This window comes from Struthio camelus, chromosome 17 (genome assembly GCF_040807025.1).
Source record: "Struthio camelus isolate bStrCam1 chromosome 17, bStrCam1.hap1, whole genome shotgun sequence".
In the NCBI taxonomy this organism is placed as follows: Eukaryota; Metazoa; Chordata; class Aves; order Struthioniformes; family Struthionidae; genus Struthio; species Struthio camelus.
The window spans coordinates 10427764-10443700 of NC_090958.1; the positions used below are offsets into that span (position 1 = coordinate 10427764).

At 39.1% G+C, this 15937-nt stretch overlaps 1 protein-coding gene across 1 annotated transcript in view; it reads left to right on the top strand.

Annotated features, from left to right (window-relative positions):
* The window catches only part of MAPK1 (mitogen-activated protein kinase 1), a 45245-nt gene continuing 29308 nt past the window's right edge, over window positions 1–15937 (top strand). Inside the window, exon 1 of the mRNA XM_068911409.1 lies at window positions 1–448. Coding sequence (XP_068767510.1) covers window positions 306–448 — 143 coding nt within the window. The 5' untranslated portion in view covers window positions 1–305. The remainder of the gene's footprint in view (window positions 449–15937) is intronic.

Here is a 15937-nt window from a genome sequence, read left to right on the forward strand (position 1 = left end):
CCCCCGCGCGCGCGCGAGCTCCCCCTCCCTCCTCCCCTCCCCTCCCCTCCCCCCGGGCGCTGTGGGTGCGCGCGCGCGCCCGGCAGCGTCTCCTCACAGCGGCGGCGGCGCTGACGGGGGCTCGGAGCCGGCGGCCGGTGCTCCGGAGCGCGGCGGAGCCGGCGACGCCTCTTTTACTTCCCTCCACCCCCCCCTCCCCGCATCTCTTTCCTCGCCCCCCTCTTTCCTCCTCACCCCGCCTTCCTTCCCCCCGCCCCCCCCCCCCCCCCCCGCACGCAGTCACCGCGGTTCCCGGCACGGACAACATGGCGGCGGTGTCGGGGGCCGGGGCTGCGGGTGGCGCTGCCAACGCCGGGGGCCCGGAGATGGTGCGGGGCCAAGTGTTCGACGTGGGGCCGCGCTACACCAACCTCTCCTACATCGGCGAGGGGGCCTACGGCATGGTGTGGTGAGTGCCGGCCGCCGCGCCCCGCCGGGCCAGCGCCCTTGCCCTGCACAGCTCCCTCCCTGCCTGCCTCCCTCCCTGCCTGCCTGCCTTCCTCCCTCCGCCCCGCCGCCCTGCCCGGCCGCAGCCTCCCCGGGGGCTCGGCCGCGGGCTGCGTCCCGCCCTTGCGGGGGGCAGCGGCCCGTGCCTGGCCCTCGGGGGAGGGGAAGCTAGGCCTCCAGCATCCTTGCCTCTTTCCTCATCCCCGCTTTCCCCTTCGCGCTGCCGAGGTTGTCCCTCCGGCATCGCCCGTCCCCTCCCCGGCCGCCAACCCTCGGCTGCCGTCGCCTCTTCCCGCCCCCCCCCCCGCCAAAATTCCTGCACCGTGGGGTGCAGCTACGCGTCTCGTTTCCTTTCTGTCGTGTGCTCGTTATTTTTAATTTTTTTTTCCTCCTGCTTCTCAAGTTGCTTTTTCCCTTTCTTTTTTCTCTCCTTACAGTTATATTATAGACACTGAAAAAGGGGAGAAGGTCATAACATCATGCTAACAGCTCTGTTTTTTCCTTTGTGCCTGTGCTGCATGTTCCTAGGGTCATGGTTGATAAACAGAAAAAGTGAATCTGTGTATACGAATTGCTGTCCCTATCTGCCTTTTCTTTGGATGTGTTTGTTGACTGTTGCACAGCCTGCCAGATTATTGTCTAAATTAACATATATGAGAGATGAAAGTTCTCTTCAGCTCTTCCAGTTCTTGATTATTTTATATCATGAAGACTGGTGGTAAGCCTCACTAGAAAGCAGTAGTACACATTTGCTTTGGTTAGTATCACTCTTAAAAACCTAACCAGTGAACTATAAAATGCCTAAAATGTAAGCTACCTGGATTTAGAGTGTGAGATGGGTTTTCTTTTAGCAGCCTGCATGTGGTGGGCTGAGTCAAGATGATGCTCTGAGGTGGTATACCTAGTGACTGGGTTATAAAACTGACGTACTTTGTGACCTTAGTTACAATTCTTATTCTGTTTTTTACCATTAGCAAAACAGGATAAAGTGACTTAATTTGAATCCCTTGTTTCAAAAATAAAACTATTTTTTGTTATTTTATCAACTTTTTTCCAATGCTGCTTCTGTTTCATGTTCAGATTTGACCAGAAGTACTAAATGAAGTTTACAGGTTATGACTTGGTGAAAGCTATATTAGCGATAATGTCTCTCTCTGATGTTTAATCTTTTATAGTATAAACTAGTACACTTATCGGTGAAGGCTCTTCACAACATCCAAGTGTATGTTACAGATTTTACAGCTGTGATGGATTGTGCTGGCTTATTAAAATGAAGTCATCTTGTATTTCAGAATGGAAGCTTTCATTTAGGCCTGAATTTAGCTGGGAGATATGCCTGTATTTAAGTTTTGAATTGTGGCCTTCACTTTTTTAGCTGGGGGAAGAACCTTCAAAATGAAAATCAAAAATCCTGTTTATGGTGTAAAAATACCCCTGTTATCATTTTAGTGTTATAGATCACAGCAATATATCCACTCTAAAACTGACATTAATGTAGCTTATGGTACAAACCATATTTTACTGTGGTGCAAATCATCTGTGCTGGGACAACTAAGCCAGTGCACATAATCTCATTATTGACTGCGCTGGTTTACGCATGCAGTCTGATTTGGAATAGTACTTCCAAGATGTGTGTATAGTCCCGCTCATATCAATGGGATGTTAAAAATGGTAACACAGATGTTGTGTTAAAGCTAAAATGTTTCACCAATGATCAAAGATTACAAGAAGCAGTATGTTGGCAGTTGATGCCCTTTTTCGGCATCACTAGGTTGGTGAGCAGATATAGGGAAAATATGGCCCCTTCCCCCCCATCCAATGGTGTGTCATTAAGTTCTATTACTTAATATTTTATTAAGTTCTATCTCCAAGACTGGCTATGTAATGTTATTTTTTATTTAATAGCTCATTCTAGTGTTGTGGATTTTCTTATATTTTTTCGCTTTTTTTTTCTTTCTTTTTTTTTTTTTCTCTAGTATGATTGCTGTACACAGTTATTAACAAAAATAGAGACATACACATTTGGCTCCTGAGTTTTTTCCCTCTAAAGTTATTCATGTGAAATACTAGATTTGATATGTTGAGCTGTTAATTAATCATTGCTCTTCTGCCTTGGGTGTGAAATGACAGGGAACAAAGTCTCAGTTTGTATTGTATACTTGGTAAGTATTGGATTGCACATGTTCTAGCTAAATGCCATAGCAAATGTAATGTTTTGTAGTGCACAGCAGATGAGCTGCTACGATTAAATAAGATTACTTATTAATCAATGGAGGTATAGGTTATGTAGATTAATACTAAATGTTTCATGTCTTGCTTTGATTGTTAATGCAGTGAGGATCTGCAGAAGCCTCTCCCTTGTGAGGTGATTAGAGGGCAAGCTATGAGAGTAAAGATGGAGATATTCCCTGCAGCTGCAAAATCCATTTAAATCTGTACACTTTAATGAAGGAAAACAAAGCAAGCTCTGATGTTTTTGGTTTTTTAGACCCCCAGCTAATGCATGCAACTTCAGAGGATCTAGTTATTTTTAAGTGCCTTCTGCCATAAGGCTTGTTATATGGAAAACAAGTGACTTAACTCTTAAAAAACCTTCACTCTTGTCCGTGTTTTTCCTGCCCCCTATATTTCTGGATTTTTGAATTTGGGAGTTGAAAACAAGATAAAAGACAATTCTTTTGTCACGGAATAAAAGGTCATATGAAGTGTCCTTAGGATAGCATTACAGTCAGTCTTCCATTTTGACTTGGCAGCAGAGAGAATAGAATGTTTGAGAAATATTGATTAGAACATAAAATAATAGCACAAGAAATAGAGGAGAATGTACAATATACTGTACATGAACATTCTCTCATCTGAATTTGAAAACCCTTAAAGGCATTTAACTATTTTCTCTAGTACAGTCATTTTTAACTTAAATGGGTTTTGAGTAAAATTCAGTTATTTGAACAGTATATTTACTTCTATGTTGTGGCTGCGCTTTCTCAAATGCATATGCAGGAGAGGCATATTATCAGGGAAATCTCAATCGTAATGTCCTCCAGTTAAACTCTACCAAAAATGTGCATCCTTTGATATAGGCTTGCATCCTACTCAGAACTTTTGTTGCAGGGGAGTGGAGGTGGTAGTGAAAGATTAATAAGTAGATATCCATGTCAATATATTTTTTAACCTATTTCTTATTTTCAGTCCTTTTGCATGTGGAACTAGGGAATGGCCACAGTGCAAAAAAAGTTCTGCCCAAGATCTTCAACAGTTTCTAGGCCTGCAAGACATTTTAGCAGCTTTCAGCCATTATTTAGTCATACAGTCATGTTTGTAACTCTGAATTAATTTATCCAAATATATGCAAACACTGTGTCTATTTCTCCTTTTCCTCCCCTTCTCTTTTGCTTGAGAGTTGTTTTGAGGGATTTTGGTGTGAAGTTCTTTATGTAATGATGTTCTCTGTCTTTCAGTGATATAGGGGACTATTAACCTGAGAGCCAGCTAGAACTGACTTTCAGATTAAGTGTGAAAGTTTCGGAACTAACTTGCAGATGCAAGGTTTTGAGATTCCCTCTTCCTTCCCAAGTCTGTTGTGGTGGTTTTTTTTTTTTTGTTTTTGCTTTTGGCAGTGCTGAATATGACCTGTTCACAGACTCTGCTCTAAATGCACACAAACACTGATGAAAACATGACAGTGTCGAGCCTTCATTTTTTGGTGTGAATTTTCCTTCATCTATTCGGTCAGCAGTAATTTGACAAGGATGATCATTTGACAGTGTAAAACAAATCAGATTTCATATTTCTTGAAAGAAATCATTATTGGGAATGTGATGAGCATGTTTTGTCTTGTATTCCATTTTTTGGTAGCCCTTTATCATCACGCTTATGCGCATATGAAGTATCACTGCTGCAAATATTGCAACTAAATAATGAAGATGAATGCAGTTGGAAGAAAAGAATTTTGAAGCTCAAATTCTTCATTTCTTGACTTGGATTTTACTGTGTTGTTAGAAAGACATCTTTGAGTTGGTGATGTTCTGTAGAAGAGTTATGTTAGATATTAAGCTAGTCAGCAGATGATATGAATGCAATATTGAAAAGGAATAGTTAAAACATTTGGCAGTAGTTTTTTCAAATTTCTGTTCTTTTCCAGTCTCTCATGGAAGTTCCTTTTAGAGGAGGGAAACATTTATATGAGAATTGAGAAGTATATTCATAAATAGATTCAAAATGAAAAAATATTAGGGAGAGATTGCTCTGTAAAATACAGGCATTTATATTAAAAAATGAAAACAGAACTGACTGGGTTAATGGCTGCCTGATGTCTTCTCTCAAGACTGTCCAGACTGGGTTAATGACTGCATAATGTCTTCTCTCAAGACTGTCCAAAGTTAGACAAAAAGGTAGTTTAGAGACCAGTTGTGTCCATCTGTGAGGGTCAGATTGGTGATTTGGAGGCTTTTGGTGATGAGGAACAGAAGCAACCTGTTAAGTGTTCCACTGACCTGGAATGAGTACTCTGTGATAGAGCAAATTTAAAGATACCTGTGCTTGCCGATACATGCTTTTAGGGAGCACAGGTTGGGTATGGGTGTTGATACCTTTTAATTAACGTGTTCTGATCTGCGTCTTACGGAAAATGGGCAGCTGACACAAGTTAGCCAGTCCTAATACATTCTAGTTAGTGCAAAGATCAGAGTAGAAAGTTAGGGAATGTAATTGGTGGCTGGTTATCAGCTGCTTCTCTCTGGGGAAGACAGACACGGATAAGCTTTTCCCTTCAGTTAAGTCACTCAGACTTCTAGCACTTCCTTAACCTGACATGGAAATGAAAAAGGAGCGATTAGAGCTGTTCTTCTCTCCCTTGTGATGCAACAGGTGGTCAGCAAGCTGTTCAGCAGGCATTGGGGACAGGACAGTGGCTACTTATTCTCTCTGTGCATATCAGAGCTGTCTTTAAGATTTATGGGAGATGAGAGGTAGCATCTTTTCCTGTCTGCCCAGAGTAATGGGATACTAGCTTAAGAGTTGAAGAGTGCAGCTTAGGGACTTGCATTTCATAAATAAATACATATTTTCTTAACATAGCATGTTCCAGCCCACTGAAGCAGATAACTTTTTTTTAGCGTGATTTATTATGGAAAGATGGCTTATGCATTCACGTTATCTGTATGTGGTGTTGTGTTAGTCTGTCTCCTGTACCCCTACATATGGCTCTTGAACCTGTTGCCTGCCTTCCATCAAATTTGACAGATGGTAGAGGTCTTAAATATGTAAACCTCCTGCAGCTTTCTTAAAAATTTTAGTAGAGCACAGAGATCCTATAAACTGGTCTGCTGAGGAAGAGACTATATCAAGAGGTCAAATGTGAGAGGTCAGAGACTCCCCCAGAGAGACATACAGATGCCCAGTTTCAGGACTGGGTTTATTGGTACTCTCAAGGAGAACAGAAACAGGTATTTGTGGGAAACCAGACTGACTTAGTTCAGTGAGCTACTTGTTTTTGAGTGGGGAGATAAAGTCTGCAGGAGGAAAGTTAACACTTACCAACTGAATGTGTATACAGTTTAGCATCAGTTGAAAAACAGCACTTCACCAGCATCATAATTTTTTTAGTATGTTGATACTTTGTAATAGCTTTCAGCTGTGCTCTAGAAAGGGAATTCACTGATCAATTTAATAAAAGTTTTTATGACAGCTTGCTGTGGAATATTTCATAGAATAATGTAGGTTGGAAAGGATGTCTTGAGGTCACGTAGCCCAACCTCCAGCTTGAAGCAGGGCTAACATCAGAATTAGATCACACTGCTCAGGGTCTTGCCCATTTGGTTTTTTGAAAATCTCCAGGGATGAAGGTTCCAGTTTCTCTGGGCAATGTGGTTCCACTTTCTCTGGGCAATGTGTTCTAGTGTTTAACCACCTGCGTGGTGATATTTTTGTCCTTATTTTCATCAGAATTTCCCTTGCAGCAACTTGGGATCATTGCCTCTTGTCCTCTGTACTGTTTGGCCCTGAGAAGAGTCTGGATCGGTCTTCCCTTTAGGTAGTTTAAGACAGAATTGGGTACCTTCTCATGCCCCCCAGTCATCTTTTTTCCAGGCTAAGACAAACCAGTTTCCTTATTTTTTTCTTATGTCATGTGCTCAAGCCCCCTGTCCATCTTAAGAGTTTTCTGAGGGACTTGCTGCAGTACTGGGAGAGAGCAAAACTGGAGACGGTATTCCAGATGTGGCCTTACAGGAGTGATCTCTTTCCTTGACTTCTTAGCTACATGCTTGCTAATGCAGCCCAGTACCTGGTTAGCCTTCATCACTGCAAGCACGCACTGCTAATGGATGAAGTTGGATGTTATTCTGCTTATTTAAAAAATATTTTTATTTCCACTGAAAGCTAAGTATTTTAGAAATTTTTCAAATGTTATTTGAAAAAAAGGCATATTTTATTAACAGTTTTTAATGATATTTGAAGTAACAGTTTTGATTTGCAAGTTGTTCAGATGACGAGTATGGTTGTACAAGCATATTTTACAGTATAACTTTTTTACTGTCTGTAATGAAAAATTAATAGTAAATGTGAAATAGTGTATTCTGTTTTGGGTGATTCATCTGTGTGAAACCTAGATTATATTGCTTGTTAGTTCATCTGTGAAAAACAACTGTACGCTTGTAGGTGAATCCCCTCTTTCAGGAGGTCACTACTTTGTTTTAATACAACTTTTCTAGGTATTAAAAATGCTGTTCTCAAACTCATCTTGGTTCTAAGGTATATTAAAAGCCTAAGATGAATTACTTCATTATCAGCTTTGACCAAAAAGATAATTAGATCCGAGTAATGGTTAATCTCATTCATTCAGATGATGGAGTTATTTGATCAGAAATTGGTAGGTACTCTGGCAAAATGAGGTTTCTCCTTCTTCATCACTGCACTAGGTTGGTTTCTGTTTCAAAGAGATCATTCCTGTCTCCACCCCTTTCCGTTCTTTTCTACTCTGCTAATGTAGAAGGAGTATCTCGCACAGAACTGTCTGCACTCTTGACTGCTATGATGGGAGATATTAAGTGCCCTATTGGCTGTCCACATGCTGATTGAAAGGCTTGTGAAATGGTTGCTGTGTTCCTCCTTAGGGCTGATTGCCTTTCAGTGGCATAGTTTACTTGTGCGCATATTATTTTGCTACCTACTTTGTTTAGTAATACCTAAAATCATAACAAGTAAGTTTTGTTAAAGGGGGGGGGGGAATCTTCTCTTGGAAGTTCTTCTTTTGTATTTTAACAGAATTTTTATAAAATGGTGAAATATTCCACGGAGATTAGAATGTAAATGAGAGGTTTTTTGTTGCACGGTAAGAAGTAATTCATCTGTGTTGTGAGTATGTTTTAAGTACCAGCAACTTGTAATTAGATTTATAGTTTGTGATATGTCATTACTTCATTTTGCAGTTTTCCTTAAAATTAGCAGCTGTCACTGCAGTACCTTGCTTCTTGTTTGGAGGGAAGGCAGCTTGCTTCATGAAATATTGCTGATATGTCCTGAATTAAACTTGAAGTGGTTAGAGCACTCCGAATCATTACTCCCCAAACCACTTCAGTTGATCAGCCCAGAATTTGCCCAATTTTACTGGGATTTACTGTTTTACAGGATTTAGTTTTGGCCTCCCTCTCCCTCTCCCTCTCCCTCTCCCTCTCCCTCTCCCTCTCCCTCTCCCTCTCCCTCTCCCTCTCCCTCTCCCTCTCCCTCTCCCTCTCCCTCTCCCTCTCCCTCTCCCTCTCCCTCTCCCTCTCCCTCTCCCTCTCCCTCTCCCTCTCCCTCTCCCTCTCCCTCTCCCTCTCCCTCTCCCTCTCCCTCTCCCTCTCCCTCTCCCTCTCCCTCTCCCTCTCCCTCTCCCTCTCCCTCTCCCTCTCCCTCTCCCTCTCCCCTGTAAACTGTGATACTGAAGTGAAGTAACTTCTGGTAGTGGTAAGATTCACAGTGCTGAAGATCCATCCCCCCCCCCCCCCAAATACTAACGATTAGCTTGCTTTCTTTGGTGCTTTGTGATACTAATTATGTTGGACTGATGTTTCTACAGGTTTAGGGAACCCTTCTACTTCTAAGTATGCATGAATTATTTCGTTCAGTGTGTGTTTTTGTGTGTGTGTTTTTTTTTTTTAATGTTTGCTGTTGCATCGTTTTGGAGTGAAACATCAAACTGTTTTTTTCTGGAGATGAACATTGTGTGGAATCAAATAATTAAATAAGCTAATTCCTGAAAAATAAAGTAATTGTGTGGATCTTGTATTGCTTTCCGTTTTGTAAAGCTGCTTTAGGTAAAATGTTTGGGATAGAAGAAAAAATTAAAACTTTATTAGACAAAAGAGTAAACCTGATTGGCAGTTCTGGTTATACCATTATCACTCACAGCTCCTTTGGTAGCACTTTCCCACCCCTCTGAGGGAACGAAGGGGGATACTTCCTGTAAATGTGTAACCTGCTTTGCTGCTGCTCATAGTGTTTTTTTGTTTTTTGTTTTCTTTTTTCCCCCCCAAAATTCTGGAGTGATGTTAGTTATGCAGCTGACCTGTCTTCACTTTTCTTGGTTGCTTCTTGTTGCATCTGTGAGGAATCATAAGCACAGAATGAGGAAGCCTTCACTTTATTGGCTCATGTTTGGAGGTTTAGTTTTCAGGACAACCAGGGCTAGAAACTTAAGCTGTGGTTTTCATGATTGACTTATGCTGATCTAAGCCTGTGCTGCTTCTAAAGGGGCAGCCTTTCCTTCCCTGCCTCAGGTCATGTAATTCCTTCCTCCTCTCTTCTGCTGGTGCTAGTGCTTACACAGCTGCAGAGTTAACTGTTGGAAAACTGTTTTATCTGAAAAGCAAGTTCACAAAATGTTTTTTAAGGAGATCAGTCGATGTGACTAACGCAAAACCATGTGAGTGCTAGTGCTGACAAAAGGGGATACCCAGACGCAGCTAGATGACTTATTTACTGTTTGTGTTTTGGAGCCTTTTTGGCATTTGGCTGTTTCAGTGTTCTAAGTCGGCACAAAGAAAGCCCCTACTCCAACCAAAAAAAGTGAGAAAGGGGCAGGATTGCCAGGCGGTGGGTCACAACCATTCCTTTTAATTCACTGAGCCTTTAGGTAGTCTCTGGTGTTGTCGAACTCTCAGTTTTACCCAGAAATTTATTCTCACAGAACTTGTCTTAAGCTTGTACTGAGAGAAAGAAAGCTATTGAAACTTAGTATAGCAATGTATTCTTTAAGAATAGTGATTTTATTTCAGAGATGGCCAAAAGACCTTTAAACATAAAAGTGAAATTTGTCTAAACATTAAATTTGGCACAGATGGTGTTAAAAGGAAATAACTGGCATCAGAGGAAATAATTGGCGCTTGTAGACCGCTAAAATGGGGAAAACAATTGGAAAAGCAAGAAGTAGACAAAATAGTAAGATGTAAGAGACTATTCAACAAGTCTGTTTTCTGGAGCCTGACCTGAAGTGACGTGGCATAAAACAGAGCAGACAAATGGGGTGATTTGGAGTCATAGTGGTAAACAGCTAAAGGTATAGAAAGACAAATACATATAAAAAGACACAGGAAACTGAGAGAACGGATGGTTTCCTGGAACTACTAAGATTGATTAGAACACAGTGAAGTTAAATGACTTCTTTAAGCAAACTTAATACAGACTATTGGGTGAAATAGCTAATATTTTTATAATAGTAATGTTAAGGTGTTGTTCTAGAATCACCTCTCTTTGTTAGCATATGTTAAGACAAAATATAAAACAACGAATCATTTGGGCTACCACACCTAGGGTTATGAATTGACTGAGCTTTTGGTGAATCTAATTTATTTTACAGGCTCAGGCTCCGTTTGCTTTGGCTAGATATTTCTGTTCAAAAATAGTAGGAATGATCTCAGGAGTTAAACTGTGAAATCATGTGTATAGTAAGTAGTTCGAAATTATAATGCTTTGGAAGATCCCATCAGATTTTATTTTTTCAATTCTGAAAAAGAAAATTGTGCCTTTGTAACCTACAAGAATTATTTGAATAGACTAACAAAACCGATTCTCTTACAGGAGGTTACAAAAGGGCCTTAAGAGTTCATGGTGTGAAGGGCAATAAACTGCAGTAGATCAGAAACTCCCAAAGAGTAAAAACCACTTAAGAGTAATTATTCACTTTTGTCGCGGTGGGAAAGACTTGGCATAATTGTACTGGAAACCTTTAATGTTAGGACTGGTATGAAATGATATGGGAAAAATGGCTGAAAAAGTACACGGTAAAGGTGAAGGGAATGCAGTTATATTTTAATCCAGGCTGGGGGGAACTGGGACAATCTTCAGAGATCTAACAAAGTAATGTTAGTGGTCATCGTAATGATCGACCAGTCAGCATTGATTATTTGGGCACCTCGCTATGTGCTTCTGATAAACTAGAGGACAGTGATTTAGAAATAAGGTGTCTCTTCCACCTCCCCCCTTTTTTTAAGAAAATGAAAAAGTCAACTTTATAATAAATTTATAAATACGATCTAAAATAGCATGTTCAGGTCATCTTCCATAAAAACAAAATCGTAGCAGGACTTGATGATTTGGTGATGAACAACAGATAAAAAGGGACTAAGAATACTGATGAACCCGTGATGAGTGTGTAAAGTATGACAGTTGCTTTACAAAGGGGTCATGATACAAGATTTAGAAACAGCTGTTGGTATTTTCTTAGCCAAAAGCAATAATCTGTTCAGTGACACTAGAATCCTGGCAAATCAAAAACCACTAAAAGAAAATACATTTTCAAATAGCATGCAGTAAGGAATTTTCAGACAGAGCCAGGTTAATCCTACTGCAAAATGGATCATATCTACTTTTTAGTTATTTTAATGTTCTCTATTGCTCTTCCTTTGCTGCAATTTTTGTAGTATGAAATGAAAAAAAAAAAAAGAGAAACTGTCAGTGACTGTTCAGTGCCTACAAACAGTCATTGTTTATTGGATTTTGTTTTCTTTTTTTTCCTTCAACAAAAAGGAGTTAAATCTGTGATCATCCTGTGATTTATAACTTCAGGTAGTTTTCTGATACTTTGTATACAAATGGTGGAGAATTCAGCAGTCAGATAATTGTTTGAATAGCTACATTTAGAGGGACCCACTGTATGTTTCTCCTGTCTCACTTTCACTTTTGAAAACTTTAATACTGTGTATTTCATGGCTATATAATGGATAAGAGAAGGTCTATTTCTCAAACACTCAGTTTTTTGGAAGTATAATATAGACTGCTTGTATCTAAATTTACTCTGAAGTATCTCACTTTTGATTTCAAAAATTTTGGCTTTTTCTTTCATTGCAGGGTTGCTGGTACTTATACATATTTCATTAAGACTGAGAAGGTAACACATACTGCTGGCTTTTAGTAATCGATGGGGAGTGTCTGTAGCCTACCAATAGGTAACTCAAAAGTGCTGAATTACAACATATTTGACTCTTGTCCATCTAATTTGAGTGGCATGAAAAAGAATCCAGTGGTTGTGTCCATAAAGTTATATAATATTTATGGGGCTTGAAAAGCAACTACAGCCTGAAAGCTAAGGGGTTTTCTTTCCCAAAAATCTATTGTTTGAGTAGTTTTCTCTTTTCATAGATTTAAATTTTCTGAGTGGTAGAAATTAGAATCTATAAATGTAAAGCTTTAATGGAGAAAGAGATAGAAATGTCTTAAGATGCTGCTCTTTCTGTAGTTTGTCAGGGATGCATGGTGCAGTAGAAAAGAATATTCCTCATCTCTCTTACTTCCTCTCAACTTTATGAAAGGAGAGGGATAATGACTCACAAAATAAAATTCAGTTATTAATTCTATCACAATGTTTTTAATTTTACTGTTCATTTAAACATTCGAAATATGTTATCTTCAGTGTTTCCTGTGACAGACTAGATGGGAACCCTTAAGGTGTAAGGGTACAATCTACAGAAACGAAAAGCTAGATTAATCCTGGATTTACCACTGAGTATCACTGAGTTTTTATCTAATGCAAAAAGATTATATTTCCTGAATTCACAACTGATAAGCCTAGGAAGTGTTCAGTTATTAAGAACTTCTTTTAGAGAAAGCTAATGAAACAGAAGGAAGACTCTTAAGCAAGAAGTAGATTGTCTTTTTATAAAGTGAGGCCCATTAAAACAAGGCAGATACACCTTTAATCTGAATATCTGTGTGTTCCCTTTAAAAGCAGATGCTGATTTTTGTAAGGTAGTAGTAATGAGAAAGGTCTAATGAAAGGTATGCTTATTTAGCTTCAAAAATAATATGAAAAAATGGAAGGAACAAAGTAACAAAGACCTCTAATAACCTTAGATGTTTACAGTTGGGGACAAAAAGTATATTCAGTATTATAAAATTGACACCTTTACTTGATGTCCTCAAATCTGACCTCTTTGACTTTTTTTATCCTTTTTCCAGGCTTTGCTTTTCGAAAAAAGAATCTCAGTTAGAATAATCCACTGTAGCTCCCTATATTTTCATCATCTGGAGTCAGAAACAATTATTCTGAAGAAACTGAAGGGGCTGATGTTTGATTATATATAAGTTAAAAAAAAAGAAAGAAATCACATCCCATAACCACCTTCCCCCACCCCAAGAAGTTGTGGCAAATTAATGAAACAGTCCACTATGATACTGTTAGGCAACTATATAGTAATAATGTGTTATTTTTCATATAGCAGTTTTAAAAATAAGTTTAAGCTATTTGCATTGTAACTTGATAAATGTCAGTATGTTGTGGAAATGTCTGTGATTGAGCTAAATGTAGACTCAGTAAAGAGTCAACATCTTTATAGGTTGGCTTGTTTGCTTGGAATTATTTTTCCCTTCCCTATCCTAGTTGTAAGCAGTATTTAAGAGTTTCTTATCCCTGGATATGCCCTTGGAATCTTGTTACCATGGCAACACAAAGCTACTGATAAAACATCCTTTTAAAACTCAAATCAGTCTTTTACTTAGAGTTGTAATTAGGATGTTTGCTGGTAGCATTGTGGATTTGTATGTATATGTACACATATACTAACAGCAGCCTGTAAAACAGCTATAGGGTGAATAATCCTAAAGGTGCTGGAAGAAAAACCCATGATGAGGTAAGCCTTCAGGCAGCATGGCAGAGGAGTGTAATGAGGATGAAGGGTGCTGACGGAGTAGGCAGTTGTTTTTCAATGGTTATATGAAGAAACAACCCTCTGTGGGATGTAACTACTGCCAGAAGCTGGCTTCTTTCCTCACAGCAGCTGCAGCATGCTCTCACTTGTTCCAGTTCTGCTCCAAAGTGAAACATGTGAAGAATAGAAATGGATGGAAGAGCGTGCAGCAGCCATTGCGGGTAGAAGGAGCTAAGTTTTGGCATTAGTCCCATTCTGTCTAGTGAAAAGCTTTTCTTCCTTGAGAAGTGGACGATGGGCTACGTAACAGATTCGTCTTAGTAATTGGTATTTTTTTTTTTTTTTAAGCTCCTCAGATATGGCAGTGCATGTTTTGGTTATTGAACTTGGAAACGGCCCCACCCTGGACATTTTAAACAGGAAGTCACTATCAGAGTAGTAAAAGGATAAGACGCTGACTTTAAAAATTGCATGACACAACTTCTTAGGTTATAAATGCTCATTTATTTATTTTGTACAGCTGTGCAAGATGTTTTATTTAGTCAAAACTTTGTTATGTATTTACAAGATGCTTAATATTAGGAATGATAAAACTGCACTATTAGGGCTTTTACTGGTTTTTATGAAGTGTCTTAAGAGTATCTAGATAATAGTGCTATAGTAGGTTGTCACAGGATAGTAACCACAGCTTGAAATAGGAATAATTTGTGTATATTAGATTTTGCAACTGCCCAACTCTATATTTAAAATTATCACATTACAGATAAATAGCCTTCACAGCTGAATGATTGCATCAGTTTGTGAAGCTGTACACCATTAGAGGGAAAAGAAATCCTTCTTTTTGAGTAACTAAAATATTAGTAAGTAGATTCACCGTAATGTGAATAACACAGAAAACATTAAAAGGTCAAGTTCTATATGCAGTGATTGGTATAAGTGATTAACTATAAACTAGAAGTTTTAAATTAGCACTCTGAAAGTTGTTGGTCTGAGTCTTTATGGTCAGTATGTGAAGTGTTATTCCCACTTTGCAGATCTTTATTCTCTCGGGGAAAAGTCTTGATAATAGAAGGTTCTTTTCTTTAGAAGGTAGTCCCAGTTAAGTGATGCAAAGAAAATATAAACATTTGTGACATTTATGTAGAAGTGGAATGACTAGACAATGAGGTTAGACTATATACACTGGGACAGCACTTCCAGAACACAAATCATCTAAATTTAGGACATGCTTAAATATAATAGGTAACAGATAAATCTGTGGAGCTATTCCTCATTGAACTGTAGGGGGAGCCTAGATGATTATTAGTCATAAAATTAGGTCTCTAATTCTAGCTAAGGTTAAGCAAGATAAATCCTATGTTAAGAGATAAGTAAGCTTTCTGTTAACTGCAGTGAGCCAATGCATTAGGGTTTGGAGTTGCATTTTTTTATAGTTGTGTTTGATAGGCTAACATCACCAATGGACAACGTGCATAAGCAGTGTGTCTGTCTTCAGCAGTGTTCTGGAGAGTAGTGGGTAAACCTGACATTCATGGTAGAAGTCTTTGACCTGTGAAGGACCCAATTGTATTGGTTCCCTATATAGTGAAATAAATATTGCTATAAGTGGTATGTGAATGAGCGAGAACATACGGCTCTCTTCAGTTCTACTGAGATTGACTCTAATGTGTAGTTTTAAGGACAGGAATCATGTTTTCTGTCTAAATAACAGCAAACAAATTGAAACCATTAGTGGGTTAAACTGATTCCCCCCTCATGTATGTTAATGTCAACACCTTCAAGGTCTTGAAGGTCTTCAGGTCATGTGCCTTATTAAAAGGGCACTGGTTCTTAAAGAGTCACAGAGCTTACTCAAGGCCGTATTTGTTTTAAGGGCTGTGACTCTGAGAATGCAAAATACTGTTAACTTGATAATACAGATTCTCTGTGTACCTATATTGTTCATGTTATTTAAAATATGCATAAGCAAATTTATAAAGCTACTTGTCTGATTAGCTTCTTGTTCATAGGAATCTGGGTAATGTTTCAGATGTTCATGTTACAAAAAAGCCTATGTCTGAGAAAGTGTAATGATGGAAATAAATCCAGTGTCTTTTAATGTTTTAACTAGATTCTATTTCACTTTTGCTCTCGTGAGCTCAGTCTTTGCAACAGTAACAGAAGTGCATGCTTAGGTACATTAGCGTGGTGAGATCTTCTGATAGGAACAGAAAAATGACTGTATGCAAAATGTACACTAGAGAGGAAATTGATTACATCTGTACTGGAAATACTTTGCTTCTTCCACACTGAATCATGTAGATTGCATAGTAGAACCATCTGAAAGCAAA